Below are 21,893 nucleotides of genomic sequence, written 5' to 3'. Positions count from 1 at the left end.
AATCATCTCATCAGTAGATTTTCAAAAATTTTAAAACATTTTAGAATTATTCAATATTTCTAGAAATTATAATTATTTACACATCATGATAGTCAAAATCATTTTAAATCTATTGAACTAAGAAATGCATTATAAAGCATAAATTTTGATACCTTCTGCCTGAAACAGGAAAAAAAATGACAACTATGAAAAAGAAATTGTCTCATAGAAAAGGAACATTTTTAAAAAAATTATAAAAATATAAATTTGGTAAAAAGATATTTATTTCTATTAAAAGTGATAATTTACAGAGTTACTTTGTGATGCTACAAATCATTACCAAATGACACGATGTTGATAAAGCACTATTCAATGATTGCTATCACAGCAATTTGAGCACCACAAAAACTATTCAAACAGTACAAAGTGATTTTTCAAAATAAAAACCACAGTAAAATATAATGATGTCCGTGCATCATCAACCTAATTATTATAATGAATACCACTTCAAAAGAGTTAATTAACAAAAATAAATAAAAACAAACAATTTTAATTTGTATCAGTCATATTATACAGGAAAGCATATAAACACATACAATATTTGTTAAGTGTACTTATAACACACAATGAAAATGACAAGACGAAGAAAAAAAATTAAATATTACCTTAAATTTTTATTTTCTTCAATCACTTAGCTATCAGTTTAAGCAATTTACCTGATAGCTAAAAAAATTACAATACAAAGAAAAGTTCTAATTCTGAGAAATAAAAAAAAAAGCATTGCTTTGTAGATAAATGTCAAAATATTTTTATTATTCCAGACACTATTTTCAGAAGATCTCTAACAGCAAGCTTATTGTCTAAAAACTTAAACCTTAATACGTAATAAAAAATTAGAAGAAAAAAAACACGAAATATGTGCACAAAAAGTATCACAGTTAGTATAATGCATGAACAATTAAACAGGAAAATATCACTAAAATTTACACATTGTTTATACATTTTTTCTTTAAAAAAAACTTTTAAAATACATAAAATAATTTAAATTATATGCACAGTTTCAGATTTAGAGATTTTAATTAAACAAATGACTAGCAAATTAGTTCATGAATTAAGAAAAATGTAGATGTATACATAAAATTTTAAATGCACATCAAATAAGATGAAGATTTAAAATTATAAGAAATGAAAAATATCAGTTTAAAAAATTAAGCAAGCAAAAAAATTATTTATTCTGTACAATGTGCACCACAGAGAACTACGAGATCATATTATTTAAGTGCACTTAGTAAATATAATTGTAAAAATTATTAAAATTAATTCACAGGTAACTATTTACCTTGCTGAGATCGAAATGAAATTGGATTAGCAGATAGAATTAGCAATCAGAAGACACAGACAGTTATTTATAAGAATTGAGCAAAAGAATTTGCAAAAACAATTCATTTCAGTAAGCATTAGTCAATCGAAGTTTAGAGTTTGTACTTGATTATTGAATTATTTGCATTGAAAGATTGTTTGAATAAAATGAAATGCAAATTTAACTATCAAATTAATTTTAAATATTTAAACAAATTTCAAAGACAGTTTTTTTTTTAAATATACTAATAGAATAGCTGTTGGAGACCTAAACAAGTCAAAGATTAATTTTTATTCAGAGGTGCAACCATTGTTGTGATTAAAAACTGGAATGATAAAAAAATGTCTAATATGCAAATAGTTCTTATAAATTACACATAAAATAAAAAATAGGCTTAAGAATACGAGGGGGAAAATACCGTTTACAACTTTCGTATAAAAACAGCCAGAAAGTTGAAGCTTAAATTTGCTATTTTGTACGAGAATTGAGCAAACATGATATTTTATTCTATGTTCATTATTACTGAGTTACACTGAAGTAATTTTAAAAAATCAATTTTCTCTCATAAAAGTAAATCATAATTAAAACAATAGTTCAAGGTTGTTGTCCCTAATATGAAAAAAAGATTGCAAAATTCAAATTTCAATCAGAAATAAGACATACAAATTTCACAATAGCTGTAAAACAATTTGTACCTTAAAATAGATTTTTATGTATCTTATTTAATTTAAAAATAAAAAAATTTAATTAAAATAAATATTACTTTAAACAAAAAGCAAAATTTATTGAACTGTGTGTACAAAAAGTAATATTCTTTTACCCACTTTAAAATATTATTTTAAATATTATTATTAAATAAGAAATACTAAAGCACTTTTTGTGGTAACTATTTTACAACATCCTGAACACTGTCTGAAATTTGAAAATAAATTTCAATATTATTCAGAAATTTTTTGAAACAACTAAAACATCTGCCATCAAAAACAAAGTTGAATAATTAAAATTTCTGAAAGTTGATCCTTAAGGCATCAATCACATGTTATTCTGTAATCATTTATGCAGTGTTTATATGGAATGACATTCTTAATAAGATTAAGGAACACTTGTTATTCAAAATGTAAAAAATGTTTTTTAAAGAGTATAAGCAATTTCAGAAATATTTATTAATCTGAGTACAGTGCAACTTCACAAGCATGAGTTAAAGTATATACAGTATGATTAATAAAACCTTTTCCTGGTCATTAAAAAATGAAAATGGCACAAGAAAGTTTCACACTTAAGTGTTTCGATGGAATTATTGGAAGGCCACATTAATATCACGAACTAGGAAGAAGAAAAAAAACATCCAATGATAACATGAAGAAGCACGAAATCATATTCTGTTGAATTCTGTACACAGCATGGCTAATAGTTCTCGGAAAGACTGTCCAAGTTTTCCTTGCATTGTCTGCCGCTTCAGAATAAAAGACTGGATGCCTAGAAGTTGCTCATAGCAATTTTTGCACTTTGTAACTCTAAAATAAAAGAAACTTAATCAAAATATTTTATAAAAAGGGATAAAATCTAAATTGAAAGCTTAATTTTAAAACTGAGCAAGTACGGCAATTTCCTGCATATAATCCGCGGATTACATGGGAATCATCAGAGCGGATAATCTGCTGGGGAGAAAGAAATTTACAACAGCAATCTAATGACTTTCGTCAAACATAAAAGTTAAATGTGGTCGCATATCAACTCGTCCATTTCCTTACTAATAGCCATCAGCTCACATATGATGTAAATTAACTCATATATGAAGTAGATTCACTAACATACAATGGAGGAAAAGGCTCTGAAATTCATTTTTATTTATCCTGCCATAAATGAAACACTGTTATCCGTCTATTATCTGCTGACGTTTTCCCTCCTGCTGATTATACATTGCCGCAAATGATTTGCAGGGAAATAACGGTATTTTTTAAGAAATGCTTAATTTAATAAAACTTATTGAACCCTTCTATTAAACTTCAAATAAACTTTACAATTAAATAATACTACAAGGAATTTAAAAAATCATTACGTAGATGAATTAAGCTACGATTAAAAAAATCGTGCTTTCTAAAATATACTTTCAAATTATCTTCTGAAAAAATACAACTTTTGGCGAAATTCTCTACTGTTAAACCTAGAACACTCGTCTCAGAGCTTCAACGAGTTGTATCTAACAAAGGTCAAATTTACCAATCAATTCGAATGAGATATTAGACACTTAGACATTTCTTATAAATCTTATAGTAGAAAACCCCTACAAGAAGTTTAAAATTTTAAGAAGTTCGAAAGTAAGTTAGGCACTTAACAAAAAATATTAAACCAACATTTAAAAAAATTTTCTAAAAATCAGAATTAACATGACGTTTTTGTGAGTTCAAACAGAAGAAGCAGTATTATTACAACATGCCAGTTCTGAAATCAAGGTATCACTTTTTACCACTTGGTTCACAATGATTCCACCATAAATTCACATCATTTTAAGATAGTTTTTTTCAACAGTTATTTGTCATTTTTTAGCTGTTTTCATATAATTTTTCAAACTTAAATATTTTTAATGCAATGTTATTATAAGCAAACTTTGAATTTGAGTTATCACTTCTGGAGACACTTAAAAAGATAAAATTTTATGACTTCATTTAAAACAAAAAAGAAAAACAAGAAAATCGGGGATCCTTTGTCAAATTTATGATTTTCATGATCAGTAGTCACCCTGTTTAATAAATATTGTTTTAGAACAGAAACTTTATAATTGCAGAGGAAAACATAATCAACAATGAAATGAGAAAGTAATAAAATTCTAAGAATTCAAAAAGCGTTTGTAAAAAAAAAATTTTAGTGCGGTAATTTTTTGACGATACAATCAATAAACATTTTTTAATTAAAGCAAATACAATTAAAACAAATTCAATCAAAATATTATAATAAGTATAAAATAGTATTTTGAGTAAAAATCATAATAACTTTATCACACACAATCTCACAAAATTGAATAAAACACAAAACATTAGTCAAATAATTTTTTTAAAAAAATTAATAAAACAAAATTATATTTTTGTAAAAAGACAATTACCTTTCTTCCCCACAAAGATCTACTCCAATACGGGGCGGAGCTTCAATATTTGTTTTAATAAGATTTCCAAACTTTTGCAAAATCAATTTAACAGAAGAACAACCAATTGACATATAACTACACAAAAATAGAAATTAAAATCAATATTTTAAAATATATATATATAAGTTTTTAAAAAAATCATTAAGCTAATTAGAAATGATTCAATAATAAATTTACAAAACACTTTTCATAAACAAAAATTTAAAAACATGTTTGATATTCCAAAGTTAATTATAATAAAGAAAAATAATTCATTATGCACTTTCTGACATATAACATGACAATAAAATAATTTAATTCAATACGCTAACTCTCAAATCAGAAATAAATAGGGAATAACTTAGAACGTATGGAAAAATTGAAATCAATCACATAAAAATAGTAGTAAGACCAAACAAATTCAATGAAAGCCAAACTAATTTTCTAACTGCTGGACAGATAGTTACATTAAATTAAGGTAAAATCAATTTTGCAAATAAAACAAAATTTTCAAGTATTTAAATAAAAATAGAGCTGAGGTTCATATTTTACTGATGGACATTAATTAAAAGAAATAATTTATTAAATGATCATTTAAAAACATTTTTTGGGAAGCCATTCATGATCATTTAAGAACATTTTTTGGGATTTCTTCCAAAAAAATTTAGTTTTAATTATGAATTAAAGATATCAATAGCTTTTTTTTTCGAATGAAAAGGTATGTGAAAAGCTTGCTTAAATGATAAATTATTCAGTGAAGGGTCCATTTAAGGAAAAAAAGTTTAAAGCAGGCTTTTTACTTGTTGTAAATAAAATTCAGGAAATTTCTCAAATTAGTCAGGACATTTTTTTGGTGCAATACATACATACTAGATTATTTTTAAGAAGAGGAAACAAAGAACAAAAAAAATTGTGTACTCTGCTGATTTGAAAATTATATTTTGCACAGAATATTTCTTTAATTTTCTACAACATCAAGAGGGAAAAAACAGGAGCCAGAATCAATGTTTTCAAATAAATATTCAAAACAAGTTAATCAAAAATAGTTTTAAAAAATGGTGCAATTTCGTGAATGCTTACATACAATGATAAATCTGGGAACATGATTTTTCTTAACTTTGGAAATAGATTCCTTAATATAAAGATATATCAAAATAAGTTAAAAATAAAACTAATAATTATACAGTGAAATGTCTCGGGAGAGACCACTCTCCATTTCTCAGTAAAATGGTCGTTGATGGATGTTAGTCGTTCTTAGAGGTTACCTCCATTGACTTCAAAATTTTTATCGAAGATATATGATTTTCCCCAAAGGATTTTAATTTTAGACAGTGTTATGTTTTAAAAGCAGATATGCCACTTTTGTTGGAGCAATGAAAAGACAGATCGATGATTAAAATTTAGCCTCTATAAAAATGATCCCAACCAATATAATTATGTGTAACAAATTTACAAATTATGAATGATGAAACTATTTTAAATAAACTAACAGTTATGTTTTTTAATTGAATCTGCATTTAATTTTATATCATAAAAATTAGTTAGCTTTAAAAGATAAGAGATTTGTTTGAGATACTCGTTGTTTCTAAAATTACTTTTTTCCTAGTCTAACTTTCAACTCCAAAAGTAAATCATTGACAGCATTGTCTTTAATGCACTCTGACTGGAACATGAGGTTGCATCGCCAAAAAGAGCTTTCTAAATAAGAATCTCACATATATATTTTGAATACATTTTAATCTGAGTTTAGGATTCATTAATTTATTGTTAAATCCTTTGCTTTGATATGTTTGCCCAGTCACTGGGAAAGGTTTTAATGGTCCCTCCTAAAGGTTTTACTCAACACCAAGTCAATGGAAAAAATTATACGTTTCCCAAAAGTGGTCGTAAATAGAGGTGGTCTTTCCTGGAGGCTTCGGTGCAAATTTAAAAATATTATAAATAAAAATAAGGAAAGTGAGATTGGAAATGAAATAGTAAATGAATCGCCACTGCTTTGCCACTGCTGCAGATGCAACTATTGCCATTGATGTTTTAAGAAGATATATTAATTTATCCAATGAGGAAGATGGCTTAATTACTATGCTTGTAGTATTTTTTAACTTTGGATTGTTATTCTGTTTTGTTCTTATAATGATGTAATTTGTGCAAGGAAAAAATATTAAATTTTTAAAAAAAAGAACTTTGTTAGAAACACTAATAGTTTATCACAAGATAAATTGACAGACTTAAGCCTGCAAAATTGTGCAGCGAAATGTTTTTTGAATGTTATTTTTCACAAATTCTGCTTAGGGGCACACTCTACTTGACAATTTTTCACAATCCATTAAAAGTTGTTGAACAGAGAGAGAAGTATAGGCTAATAAAATAGTAATTTTTGAAAGTGGCTTAATAGTTATGAAAGTTTTAAAAAAGTTATAATAGATTGCATGGAGTCATAAATCTGATAAACATATTAACAACAATGGATATAATATTAATTGTGGGGAAAAAAAGAAACTTTAAACAAACCTTTCAAATTTGCTTTGAACAAGATCTTGAATAAATGGCAACAACGATTGGCACAAGTCGAGACTCCATAAGTCCCTGGCAAAAAAGGCAATATTATTAGTGACTATAAGTAAGTGAAGAGCGAAAATATCGAACAGCACATATAAAAACTTATACACAGCATAAATTAACTTAAAACTACCTGAGTAAATGAAGCTAATATAGAATTTAAAAAATTTTAAACTGACAAAAAACAAACTATTAAAATAAATAATCTTTACCTGATTAAGACACCAAAAATAAAAGAATTACAACAGTATGTTTTACAATATGTGATACTGCAGTCAAAGGTAAAAATTATTTCAAAAACTGAACGAAATTGAATTTACAACAAAAAAAAACTCATTTGTTCTTATTTTAAAATCTGATAGGAAAGTTTTAGTTAACAAAGCAAAATATATAACATAACTTTTACTAATAAAATAACTTTCCTCCCACTAACAAAAGAATTGTCTTTATGTTTCCAAAGGAAGTAAAAAATAAATCTTGATCCTCTTTTAGAAACTAAAATTTTCCAATGTCTGCATGTCATGTCATGGTGACTCCATGGTAGGTGCAAAATATATAACATAAAACAAAAGCAACTGGTGACAATTAAACTAATCCTTTGTTTTCTGTCAATACTTTTCTTATTTTTATTAATATCATACCAACTTTGCTGATTAGTAGTGAAATAAGTTAAAAGTATGACAATATTTCAAATTAGTACACTGAATCTACTAGTATATCAATATCAAAACATAACCTAAGTTTTAAAAGATTAAATCAAAAACTAATTTGTCAATAATTATAAATTAACTAAAAATAATTTATGATCTTTTAAAAAAATAGCAAAAAAAAGAATCGCCAATGTGGGAGAAACTTACTGTCTTCGGTTCAAGACGGATAAGAAGTCAACCATGACAGCAGGCTCATTCATACTTACAGCCGTATCTGTTGCAATCTAAAAGTATAATCAAGTTTTTACTTCTACAATAAGCAACTTTATTTGAATACTCAACAAAATAAATATTTATATTAAAAAAGGAAAATGACATAGAATTAGGAAATTTACTTTAAATTTACTAAAAAGCTTTCAAAAAATGCTTCAGTATTTTCTGAGCCATTTTAAGATGGGATGGATAGCACATAAGTATCCCCTTTAGACATTCTTGTCAGTGATTAAAATTTAAAAGAAAAAAATGATAAAATGATGCACTATAGCAAAGGGAAAAAAAGCTTTGAAAAATGACCCAGAACTTTCTGAGAAAGGTAGAACATTTTGAAGTCATCTTTTTAAAAATATCAAATTGCCTCTAAGACAACTGTTATAGAAAGTATGCATTGCAAAAAATGCTAACATTATAAATAAGTATACATGCTAACAATGCATGTATACTTATACTCTACAGGGCCTTTTTAACTTTAAAATTTTAATGAAAACATAGTTGTTACAAAAATCACAAGGACAAAATATTGAGAGAAAAAAAGTTTTGTGATAATTAAAGCATAAAGTAATAATTTGTTCTTAATATAGAAGTTTCGACATTTATTATTAGGAATTTTTGGGGGATTAATTAACCTTTAAAGGGCTAATGCTGCCATAAATGGATGAACCTTGACTTACTGGGTCCAATACCATGTATATAATGGATAAAATCATTTTATTATTATTGCACTTACTGTTTAATAATAATTAATTACTAAATTCAACATTATAAATAACTACCATAATTAATCACTATAATTATACTTCAAGACCATTATGGGTTAAAAGTTTAATCATATTTTTTTGTCCTGATGTAAGTCCCTCATTCAGTATAATTTTAAATCCTCCTGATTGAAAAATTTATTTTAAAGTACAAATCAGAAATCAATATTTATGTGATTTACAATTAAGACAACATGCCAACTATGGTGCTATAACTTCCCTCTTATTCAAATCTTTAAAAAACAATTTTTTAAATTTATTTACCTATTTTAACATTTCTCAATATTTATGCAGAATTTAAGATTAAAGTATACAGTCAAGTTTTGTTGTTCTTCGGTGGATTTTTTGTCATGCCATTTAATTTAACCATTGCATCACTGTTTTAAAATTAATTACTTCCACAACTAAATTCCTTGCAAATAAGAAGTGGTCGTAAAATAACTTCCCCGATATGCATAAACTTCTAGTTGCCTATCCATTTGATCAATAAAAAAAATAATTTTAGGTGTTATTTAAAGGCAATGGCTAGAGTTAGTGATGATTCATAGCAATCGAACTTTCATGGTCACTGTTACAGAGAAGGAATTTTTAAATTTACAAATGGCAGGACACATTTTTTTTGTCATGAATTTTCAGAGTAAAAATAAATAAAATGAAGTTGGAACCATATTTTTAGCATGAAAAACAGTGAGTCTAACAGAGATAAAGAGAGCAAAAAACAGCAAGCAAATTACTGTCCTTTCTTCTTCCTTCCCATTGTTGTCAGAACATGTTCAATTGAGTTCACTAACGAATCTAAAATACAAAGGCACTGTCATTTTTAATGCTAAGAATATAGTTCCAACTCCATTTTGTTTTTACCACAAGGATCAAAATATTAAGAAAAAAAAGGTATTGCCAATTGCAAATTTCTACATTTGTTCGTTGTAATCATAAGTCTCAGATTAAGAAATCACAATCTCCAAAAAAACATATCTTCAAATAACACTATCTGAAATTGCATCTCAATCAGCAAGAAAAAGGCTGCAAGGGAATCAAATATAGAAGTTATGTTATCACAACCTTGTATTTTAGGTATATCTTTAGAAGAAGAAAAAAATTAAAATATAACGCTGTGATAAAACAAATAAATTGAGAGGTCATTTTTTAGTAATTTTTTTAAAATCTAATAAAGCGAATTGATATAATCTATTCATTCACTTAATTTTGATGCAAAAAGTAATATATTTTTTACTTTTTTTAAACTTGAGAAAAATATTTTCATTTAGGGAAGGAAAAAAAAAAAACCAAACCAAACATACTACATAGTTCGTAAAGTCAGATACCCATACCTTTGAGCCTTTAGATTTCATAACTGCGAGAACTATTTGCAATTTTTTCAGTCTATTATCGAACACTGTAATAAATGCTTGATGTTCTCTACAAATAAGATTCATTGCCTCAGCTTCGGAAACTTCAGGTTGAACAGCCTGGCTACTTCCCAGACATTTTTGTTGTGATTTCTAAATTAAAAACAAATGATATCTTAAGAACTGATATAAATTGCAGGAAAAAAACTGAAAATTAATCTGGATCAAAAACAAAAAGGAGATAATAAACTTTTCAATACTACAATGGCATATGACTACATAAATAAAAAAAAGTATTTCTAACAAGCTAATTAAACAGACCTAACAAAAATAAATGTATCAACTTTTAAAGAAAAGTTGATACATTTTAAGAAATTATTTAAACTAGATGCCAAATACATAAATGAATTATTTAAAAATTATTTAAAGCACATGTAGAGTCCAGCCAAATGAAACATGGCCTACAGCGTTTACTGTTCGTCATGTTGTAATAAAACATTGCACTTCCTGTGATGCATTTGGCTGCTGATAAGTTAATGCACCTTTTATTTATTTATTTATTTATAATATATANTTTTTATATTGATATATATAAGTTAAAAATGTAGAGAAAACATGGAAAATAATTAAGATTAATGAAAAGAGAAGAAGAAAAATTATTAAAATAAAATATTTTGAAGAAAAGAATTTTTTTTTAATTATTTAAAATATATATATATTAAAAAGCCGAAAACAAAATAATTAAAAGATATAATCTTTTCATCAGCTCACACGACTATATCTGCAAAAAGGAGTGCTTTCTAATATTGTTTCAACATAGCCTAAGCTAAATATATCAATAGAATAATGTGATGAGCACTCAAAAAATTGAAACGAAAATAGAACACTTTAAACAAAAAATATATCAAGCAGCAAAAACAAAAAAATAATATGTAAAGAAAATACAGCACAAAACACAAAACGAAATCTATAAAGCGAGTAGAGGATTCAAATGAACTTACACATACTGGAATCTTTCAAGATTGATATAAAATATTTTCGTAACAAGATTGCCAAATTACAAAATAGGAAAACAGAAGAGCAAATAGAGTTAGAAGCATAAATAAATGAAGTGTTCCATGTTATAATATATAGATATTTCTTCTTAAATAATTTTTTTAATATTATATTTTAATTGTTTTTTTTTTCTTCTCTTTTATTAATCTTTATTTTTTCCATGTTTTCTCTATATTTCTAACTTATTTTATGAGTTCTACATATTTGCAGCTAATGCACAGTAAATAAAACTTATTTTCTTCCTTTTAATCCATTTTGACTTTATTGTGCTACCTATATTTATAGATGTCATTGGTTTCGTGTGTGTACAATTAATCAAATATTATATGACCCATTAAAACACTATGTATATTTCCTTACAGTGCCAGCCAGCTTGTAAATTATTAACATCAAGTGACTAACTAAAAGTGAATTGGAGCCATTGAGTCAAAACCTTTCAGATACCAATGCAATCACTATAAACTGCAGTTACCACCCACCCACCACAAAAAATTTCACTTTTTTTTTTCTGAATTCATAAAACACAAACATGTAAAAAGGTTTTCTTATAAGTATATCATTATTTCTCGTAGCATAAATTGTAACAGCATTGAATTTTTCTATATTGTTATTTAACTTCTTCCTAATAAGCATGATAAATTTATTCATAAAATTTCAATATTTATATAAGAAACATAACTCACAGGTAAAAAGTCATCAACATTTAACCCTGCAGGTGCATCTCTTTGTTCTGGTACATAAGAATCTGGAGCTTTTGAAACAGCTTTAACCATATGATCAGGATATATAGCAGTTCTATGATTATAAGCATCCCTATCAGGTAGAAAAGTTGTAGGTCTAACTATTGAAACTGCTTCTGGAGGATAACCTGACCATCTGATAGCTGTTGCTTTTTCACAGGGTTTTTTAAAACCTTGAGAGTTTTTATCATTAAGAAACGTAGCTTTCGGACTGAACGCATCAGGAACATTTGTAACAGATGATGAGAGTTGATTAGTCCTTATGGTAATACCAGATGACACTGGAGAAGATGGTACAAAGTTATTTTTAACCGGAGATGCTATCCTAATAGGAGATGAAACAGGGGACTTGGAAAGTTTCTCTGGGATTTCTGTAGTAACATTAAATGATGTCTGAATAGACAGTGATTTTGTTTCTCTCTCAATGGACTTGAACATGTAATCTTCCTTCATAAGATCATTTGCTGAAAAAGAGAAATAAATTAAAATGAATGGACTAGAATTTTTAGTTACTCATTTACTAAATCACAAATTTCTAATGAGATAAAATGAGAAATGTAGAGAAAAGTTTATAACTATAAAATTCTATATAAATAACATTAAATTTATTAATGCCGATCAGATTAACATTTTTTATATACATATATATATATTTTCAACCTTCAGTTCAAATTATTTCAGGTACTGAGTTGAAGCATGATTGAAAAACGTTGAACTAAAGGAAAAAGAAATTAAAGTTTAGAAGTTTCAGATTTTACAAAAAAAATTCAAAATATACTATTTAATTGGATAACTAGATTAAATTATTTTTAAAAAATTATTTCTTACTTAGAAGAACTTAAAATAAAAGCATATATTATTTTTGTTTATTTATCAACATCCATATATGAATTTGCTTGTTCAATACAAAGTAATAGATAAAATACAATACCAACTGGTAATGGACAATCAGGATTGAAAAAAAAAAATTTAAAAATAAATAAAATTTAAAAAAATGTAGCTGTGACAATTTTATGCAGAATTTTATTCTAAAAATATCTTTGACTTAAACCTTATTCAAAATGGAAGAAATAAGAAAAGAAGAACAAAACTTCTGATATTTTTGCTATTTGCACAATTTTAGTCAAAGAATTGCAATGATTATTTAAACTATTTATCGGTATAACAAAGTATAAACATACATATTTTTAAGAAGTAAAATTATTACTATTTGCAAAATGTAAGAATCCTTGCAAATGAACTTGTATATGCACACAATTGCATAGTCTGTATTGTATAACTATGCTTGTACCTTTAATTTACATCTTGAGTACACAAATGTAAACAATTTTTTCCATACTGGTGGATATTTAAGAAAAAAATCTTTTATGGAGAAAAAATCCTATTTAGAATAGATCCTCCCTCAAAATTTCTTAAAACCAGTCTTAAATAAAACCATTGCTGCATTTAAAAAAATAAGTACAATTTTTTTTTAAAAAAAAAAAGGAAAGAAACTGCAAAAACAACATAAAACTAATAATTTATGTTTTTCCCATGGTATAAACAAATACTTTAACATTGCATAGATTAAGAATGAACTAAAATTGCAATGCAACAATGTATAATTGAGAAACATATAAACAGTACTTAACTGTATATAAAATATATAGATATCCAATTATATGAAGTATAAACAGGTCTTTCCACTTTCATATAATATAAATTTTAAAAGAATCAAGAAATAAATTGATAAATATTATAAAAAGAATTGATAAAAATATTAAGTAATGCATTACCATCTAAAGGCATAGGAAAAGGGTCACTTTTAGGAGGAGTACGACACACTAGAAAGATTAAGAAAGGGTTTAGACATACATAAACTTAGCAATAAACAATTAAACACTCGAGAGAAGAATACTGTTTGAAAAACACTCAAAGAACATAAGATGTAAAAAAATCTGCCTTCAAAAATATTTCATAGATAAATAAATTGGAACCTTTACTAAAAGTTAGTACGAAAAGGTCTAATAATGAAACACAAATTTATTGATCTATGATTGCAATAAGGTTCGCATCATAAACTTAAACTGTGGGTCTTATTTTGTAAATGTTCATTTTAAGATACAATTTCTAGCAATGAAAGACAATTCAATGAAATTTAAGCGACTTCTTTAATTTTAATTCCTTTATCTATAGATTGGCAACTAAAATATTTAATAGTTTCAACTTGTTCAAAGAAATAGCAGCTTAGAATTTAAGCTTTTGTTAACAATGAGAAAATCTGATTTAAATATATATATATATATATATATAAACTCCTGTTTGTGAAAATTGCAACACCATGAANCTGCACGATAAGACAATCCAGCTTAACGAAGGCCGATGATTCTCCCCCGTTTAAACTCCGTAATTTGTCGAAATCTCGCTCTCTTTCGTCGAATAGGCTTAAGTAATGACTAAGCTAACGTTTACCACTAGCAGATAACCACCGATAACCATACTCGCTTGGCTACAGCCGTCTATTTATTCGGATCCATCCGCCGTTCAGAGGGCGCTGCTCAGCATACGCATGCGCTACGGGTCTGAAATTCTAATCATTTGCATATCATGCTCTACTTTGCATTTCCTGAAAATTTCAGCTCACTCGCGTATGTCCTTCATGGTGTTGCAATTTTCACAAACATGAGTTTATATATATATATATATATAATAATGATGAAAATATAAACACATCCACCAACTACTAGAAGAATGTACTATTTATATCAGTAATACAGCCTATCATAATAAACATAAGATATTGTAAAACATCTTAGTAATTCAACATTCATGTATCATTCATGTATCTTCAGGAGCTCTTGAGAAAATTACTTTATCATTTAAGGATTTTCAACTGATCTCTTATTAGCTTTTAATTCTATTGATTTACAGAAAATATAATTACAGAAGTACCCATTATACTTATTTTTTTAAAATTTAAAATAAAAGACACACAAAAAGATAAGTTTCAAATTTCTATGCTAAAAATTTAAGATACAGAAATATATTTTTAAAACTAAGTATTTTCTTATGAATGACCCAATAATAAAATATTTAAATAACATTATGAAACTCTTTTTTATGCTCGCTTGAATATTAAGTAGTTTTTTAGTGTAATTTTTAAGTATTTAAAAAATGTTTTGCAACTTTAAAACAATAACACAGAATTTACCTAATACTACACCACAAAGACAAATCATGCATCTTAAAATATGGTCTGATGTTATGCAAAATTACAAACACAAATACTGTCTAAGCAATACAAATACTGCATGATAAATAATAAGCATTTCAGTTTCTGTTGCATTAGAAAAAAAAGCACAGTTTTCAATTTACTGATACCTTATTTCCACTTTACAATATAAACAATATATCAATTGAATTGAATTTCAAGCATCATTTTAAGATATATTCACATTTAAAACTTACATTCACTTTTAGGGATGAAAACTTCTTCACTGTTTATTTCTTTCAAATCTTCTAAACTGAAATTATCATTTTCTACGTCAAATTCTTGGCTTATACTTTCAACAACTTTCATGTCAAAAGAACTGGAAACGAAATTTTAAAAATTTATTTATGATTAAATAGAAATAAATTTCTTTATCTTCAACAAGTGGAACATTAATTCCTATAAAATATGTATACACACAATACAACATAATTAACACACATCATGATGATTAGGTTTTTTTTTTAATTTATAAGATATATAAACTAAAATAAACTCAGTGGCGTGACAGCTCATAGAGGGCCAAATCCTACTATGCCCATCGCAGTTTTCTTGACCTTGGGCTCTGGGGTGCAGGAGCAGATGTTCCGGTCAGGTGGTCAGCCGAACGTGGAACCCCCAGTGTTTAGTTCCCAAACATGTTTGGTACTCATTTATCGACCCACTGAAGGGATGAAAGGCTGAGTCAACCTTGCCCAGCCCGAGGATTTATAAGATATATGATTAGACTAAATTTAATAATTACATTGATTTAATGCATAGTTTAATTTAAATTTATAATAAATCTCAAAAACTATGATCAGTAATCACTAGAAACAATACACGATTGAATTATAATAGTCTGGAAGAAGAGGAAAGGTAAAAATGTCAACATTGAAATAGTTCCACTTTTTTAATATTAATGTTAATATCCTATCTGTTTTAAACTCCATTGTTAGAGAACTATTTAATTTAAATGGGCTCTTTTTAATTCAAACATGTATAATTTTAAACATTCTGCAATTTGAACAAACAATTATTCCCAAAAAATTTACTATTCACCAAAGTTAGTATTTTTTATTAAGAGCTTCTTTATTAATATTAAAAGGCGTCAAAGCGAAAATTTTCAAAGTAACAGGTTGTGATGGAAAAAAAGAAGTGGTATAATTACAAAAATATTGGTTCTTGATATAGACAAAAGCTACTTAAACTTAGATTAAAAATAATGAAAAAATATCATGAACAACAAAACAAACGAGATACACAAATTTTAGTATATGTGAATTTTTTTACTATACCTTTCTATCATCCAATCTTACATAGAAATTAAGTTACAATAAATTTATTTTTCATAAAAAAACTACAGTACAGAGCAAAAAATTTGATCCTTTCATAAAACGCTTAAGTAAACAAATACAGAAGTCAAGAATTAAAATAACTCTAAATTTTATGCAATATTATACCGATAAATCAGTGGTTAACTTTTTCTCTTTTAGCATCAATAACTATTTAAAACCTTCTTGATTCTACAACAGACTCGAAAGTTATTTTGTCTCAAAATTTTTCCAAATTTTCCTTCCATTCTTTGACTGCCATCTTCACTACTTTTTCCAAGTTCATTTTTCATTATTCTCACCAAATTCTCAATGAAACTGGAAACAGGTAATTTTAAATATTAATTTTTAAAAATGGCCTTTTCCAGTTTCATAGAGAATAAATTATATCCTCCAGTATAAGGGCTATCATTGTCTTGTGGAACAGAAAGCCATAAGGATAAAGTGTTTCCTAAGTGTGAATGTGGGAAGGAACTTAAGCAAATTGTTCAGATATCCTGTTTTTTTTTTTGTTTTTTTTTTGTGCCAAGCATTATACACTTATCATTAGCTTAGAAATTAAAGTCTCTCAGGTCCAGACTTTTTTGAGCTCCTTTGTAGCTTTTTAAATTTTTTTACTAATCAATTATTTTTTATTTTATTACTGATGTTTTAACTCTTCTTTTTTCAGCCATTTCCATCAATTTTCAGACCTTATGGAATATTCACACTTATTACAGTTCCAAGTTGATTTCTATCTGTTTCTTGCTTTAACATAATTCCTCCCTTAAATCAAATTTTTAAAATGAAATAAATTTCATATGAAGTATATTTTTATTTGCATAGAAAAATTATGTTCAGCTGTTCAGTTCCTTAAAAACATCTTTTGTATTAAAAATAAAGTGCTGACAAGAATCATCAAAAATGTATAACTTTCTTAATTGTCTAATATTTTGCTCTGTAATGCACTATATATTTATTGTTTAATAAAATTAATATTCCTTCAGTCTTAAGATCAAATTAAAAAGAATTAATAGTATTTGCTAGTATTTGTTTCAGAAAAGATATTTATTTTTTTAATAAAACATATTAAAGAAAATTGACTTTTTTTTCTTTTTTTTTTGTATGGGACGATTTTCAAAAATTAAGTTATATAAAAATATAAAAAAATTTATTAAGATCGAAGAGTTGCTTTACTGCAATGATCTCTTTTCTGAACAAGATAAAGTCAGAAAAATATGCATCAATAATACATAGCTGTACTTGGACAGTTCCTCAAAAAATAGAAACAAATAGCATCAGTTAAACTATAAATGATAGATAAAGCATGTTCTTACTTCAACTTTTGATTACCAGCATCTCTTTCAAAACTTTTTCTTGAGTGATTTCTAAAAATTCAAAGTTCATTATATAGATTACAATAAATACTGGCTCCCATTATTAAATAAAAAGTTCGAAAAATAAGAAACACATAAACAAAAGAATCTAAGTTAAGAAAAGCAATATAAGTTAAATGCAACAGATAGTTATAATAACCTTAATTTTTATTTTTAAAAAAATTGCAGTACCATTAAGTTACAGTTAAGTTTAGATAATTAACCATTTTAATAAAAATAAATTTTACTGGAAGCTAAAAAAAAAACATTTCCAAAAGATTTTTAAACTTTTTATAAATTTTAAAAATATTTCAAGTATTAGCCTTATCAATTTTTTTTTTATTAGGAAAAGAAACTTATATGAATAACAGAATAATTAAAACAAGAATTTAATCTTTAATTCCTAAAATTGCAGCTAAAATTTATATTTCTAAATAATCTTAGATAAATATCTATGATGCTTAATGGCATCTCTCTTAATCACGACTTTATACCTAAAGCACATTAGTTTACAGAATAGTTGCTGATTAAAAAATATTCGTCATAAACTCAAATGTTAATACGTCATTCAAACAGCTTCACTCATAGCTTAAATTACCCTACTATATAATTATTCCAAGAAAAATCAAACTAAAAAAGATTGTTCAATGCATATTTGGAAGGTCCCTTCGAATATTTTTTTAACATTAAATGTTAAAAAAAATATAACTTTGAACAAAAAGCTATATCAGTAAAATTCATATCAATTGTTACAGAGTTTACAAATAAAGTTTATATGAATACAACTTTTCTATAAAAGGCAAATCGCACTGTAAATATTGTAATAAATATATTTATTAGAAACTCCAAAAAATAAATAAGAATTTTTATAATAAATTTATATTTGAAAACTATTTTCAAAATAAATAAATAAAATAAAAAATATCTCCAGCATTATTCTAAAGGAAATCAGTCTCTTAATCAACTAAGGGCACAAAGTAATAAGTTTTTGTTTTAAAAAATTCCTTTGTTTGAAATTCCTTTAAATTATATTCTCATTTGGGCTATTTATTTCACTGTAATCTCAAGATATTGCATATGAAATTGCTCGCATTAATGAATATCATAGCAATTTGACTATGATACACAATGACAAAGTTAAATTAATTGGATATAGCACAATTACTATAAAAATCTTTAAACAAGATAATGAGAAAATGAACCATTGAATACTATATTGACCATTCTTATACAAAATCATAGTTAAAAATAGACTAAGAGAAATTTAACAACTACATAATTTCTTTCATTTTAAACATAAAGCATTACTTGAATTTTTTTTTCAATAAACAATTTTTTTCACAAACTGAAAAACAGTTTCATTTCTAAAACAAAATGTATGATTTGATAGCCAGTTTGAAAATTAAATGAATTCTCAGTATTTTATATTTATGGTTAAGAATTCCCTTATAACACAAAAATGATAATAAGTAATTAAATAAATAAACAAATATAAGAAACTAATGGAAGAGCATTTTTTTAATAGTATAAGAGCATTAAAATTAAATAAATAACATTTCAAGCAATTCATTAGATTAACACATTAACAGTAAATAAGATATGAGTCTCACCCAGTAATTGGATATTGATTAGGAATGTAAGAAATATTGCTATTATCCATTTTGGCAAGAGGTTTTAAACTGTCTAGCTGCACTACATATACAGTCACAGTATTCATTGAAAAACTACCAGCGACCTAAAATTTATAACAGTTTAGTAAGATAATAAGAAATTAATCATGAAAGAAACAAAAAAAGATCAACAATTATACAATATTAGCAACAATTAAATCTACGATTGGAAAAACATCAATTTGCTACATTTCGTTAAGTTATAGAACAGAAAAAAACTTTGAAAAAAAAATTTACATTTATTGTTACAACCCAAATGAAATCCAAGCATATAAAATAGTTCAAATATTTTCAGAATATAGTGCCTCTGACAGATGTATTTTCTTTCACTTATTAAATTATTTTCTCTAACAGAGGCATTGAAGTAATTTACAATTTCAAATTTATTGGCACGAGTGAATGGTTTCATGAAAAAATACCTGAAGTTTTCAAAAAAAAGTGTATGTACAGGGGCATATATATTAATTGATTATAAAAAGTTAAACTCTACTAAAATGAATTGCAACATGCTATTTGTGCATGAAATGTGGTTGATATCAGGACTAGAAGATCGCATAATCAACCATTACTAAAGATTAAATTGTGATTGTAGTTTGTAAATCAGGTCAATATGAATAGGGAAAAATAAGATTTGAAAAACATGGAGCGTAATGAGCTGCAAATCACGCAAATACTAATCATAAATTCTGTTAATACAAATTGTGATAGGAGATTCATAATTCAAAAATAAAAGCAAATCTGAAGAATATAAAATTTTTCCTATTAGTGATATAATTATGCAGAAAATAAAACGGAAATGAAAAAAATATTAATTATCCATATTAATCGAATTAAATTAACAAATAATTACAGGGTGTCCAGTGAGAAGACACTTTCATATTCTCAGACTTTTACCTGATAATTCCCTGTAAATCCAAGATTTTTCCTCTATTGCGCAGATGATATTTAATATTGAATTTTATATTTTATTTTGAATTTTATTATCGCTTGAGTCAAATTACTAAATTCGGACATCTTAAAGCATTGTATACAAATATTGGAATTTGAAAAACCATATAAAAGAGGCTGAAAATTATAAATAATTTCCAAAACCAATGATCAAAAGATGAGAAATTACGATGGAATCACAAATCGAAAGCTTCAAGAAAGTGATAGCTCAAATTCAAAATTCACATACCATTATAATGTATTAAATATATCATTTTATGTTATATTTGGGAAATTTGTAAGGAAAGGACAGGGATGATGAACAATTACTATTGAAAGAACAATTCAAAACTTCAGGACACTTAGAAAAATTTGGGAGAAAACTTGTTTGCGACATTCTTAGTGAAGTACTGCTCACAGAAGCATCAATCACTTGATTTTTCATCGCCTGTTGTTTTAAAACTTTTCCCTGTTTCACTAAAATTTCTTAGAAATTACCTGATATTTCCATGAAATTTCCAGAATCAATAAATTCCCAGATAATTCCAGATTTTCCTTATTTTCCCTGTAGCTGGACACCCTGAATTAAGTATGACAAATTTGAAACAAAAGTCAAATTTAAAATTTGAAGAATCATTACATATGAAGCAAAAAGAAAATCTATGAACAAAAATGAAGATTAGAGAGAAATTCTGCCAACAATGGTCTTCAGTCCAAGAAATGAAAACCTTCAAAGCAGACACTGTATTTCACCAAAACTGAGGGGAGAAAAAACAGCTTTATTTTTCTTTTTTATTTATTTATTTGCTTGTTTATTAATTTTGTGGGCAAGAAAATTATGTTGCTGCAGATAAAAAGGAAAAGCACAACTTTCCTCAACGAAGCTAATTTATTATTTTTACGAATGAAAAAAAAACTATCCCTACAGAATTTATCTAGATTTTAAGTATTGGAAAAGAAAAAAAATACTGGAATTCCGGTGTTATACTGGAACACAATCATCCCTGTAGAATGAATGCCAATTAACAAAATAAGACTAAAATATATAAATTGAAAATTCTTCAATTATTTCAAATCAAGGTGACAAATTTCAAGTCCACATGATTTTATAATTATTTATTCAGATCATTTTTTAAGAGATAGTACATGTCTAAGTGATCTTAGATGCATGAATTTGAAAGGTTATCATCTCAGTTGAAATGCAAGCTGTCTTCCTATCTTGCTTGGTCGTGATACAATTAATGTAGCATGACCTATAGTGTAATGAACAATATAGCTTACAAAAATCTCAATTTAACACTTTTAAATAGCCAGCCTTTATAAGTATTTAGGTGCCATTAATACAGGGCTGCCAACTACAACGTTTTTTGAAAATTATCTTATAGAGAGAAAAACAATTAAAAACTAAAGCTTTCAGAATTTTTGGTAATTCTGTCATTATTTTAAAAGCCTTACCACAAGACTGCTCTCGAAAAAGTGGCACGTTATATGAATCTTTCAATAATTTATGTGCAGTGGCCAGGAAAAATAACT

At 26.3% G+C, this 21,893-nt stretch overlaps 1 protein-coding gene across 2 annotated transcripts in view; it reads right to left on the bottom strand.

The window, feature by feature from the left end:
* Window positions 1-241: 241 nt before the first annotated feature.
* LOC107445515 (katanin p80 WD40 repeat-containing subunit B1) overlaps window positions 242-21,893 on the bottom strand; it is a 70,672-nt gene continuing 49,020 nt past the window's right edge. Inside the window, exons 10-19 of one of the 2 annotated variants that reach the window (XM_043052893.2) lie at window positions 19,374-19,498; window positions 17,725-17,775; window positions 15,293-15,414; window positions 13,621-13,668; window positions 11,789-12,309; window positions 10,032-10,202; window positions 7,877-7,953; window positions 6,972-7,046; window positions 4,440-4,556; window positions 242-2,853 (exon numbers count right to left, since the gene is read on the bottom strand). In XM_043052893.2, the coding sequence (XP_042908827.1) occupies window positions 2,712-2,853; window positions 4,440-4,556; window positions 6,972-7,046; window positions 7,877-7,953; window positions 10,032-10,202; window positions 11,789-12,309; window positions 13,621-13,668; window positions 15,293-15,414; window positions 17,725-17,775; window positions 19,374-19,498 (1,449 nt within the window). In that variant the 3' untranslated portion in view covers window positions 242-2,711. The remainder of the gene's footprint in view (window positions 2,854-4,439; window positions 4,557-6,971; window positions 7,047-7,876; window positions 7,954-10,031; window positions 10,203-11,788; window positions 12,310-13,620; window positions 13,669-15,292; window positions 15,415-17,724; window positions 17,776-19,373; window positions 19,499-21,893) is intronic. The other variant, XM_043052894.2, reaches the window with a different exon arrangement.

Source organism: Parasteatoda tepidariorum, chromosome 7 (genome assembly GCF_043381705.1).
Source record: "Parasteatoda tepidariorum isolate YZ-2023 chromosome 7, CAS_Ptep_4.0, whole genome shotgun sequence".
NCBI lineage: Eukaryota > Metazoa > Arthropoda > Arachnida > Araneae > Theridiidae > Parasteatoda > Parasteatoda tepidariorum.
The sequence above is the reverse complement of the archived record's forward strand: the minus strand, read 5'-3'. Positions and strand labels throughout refer to the sequence as shown.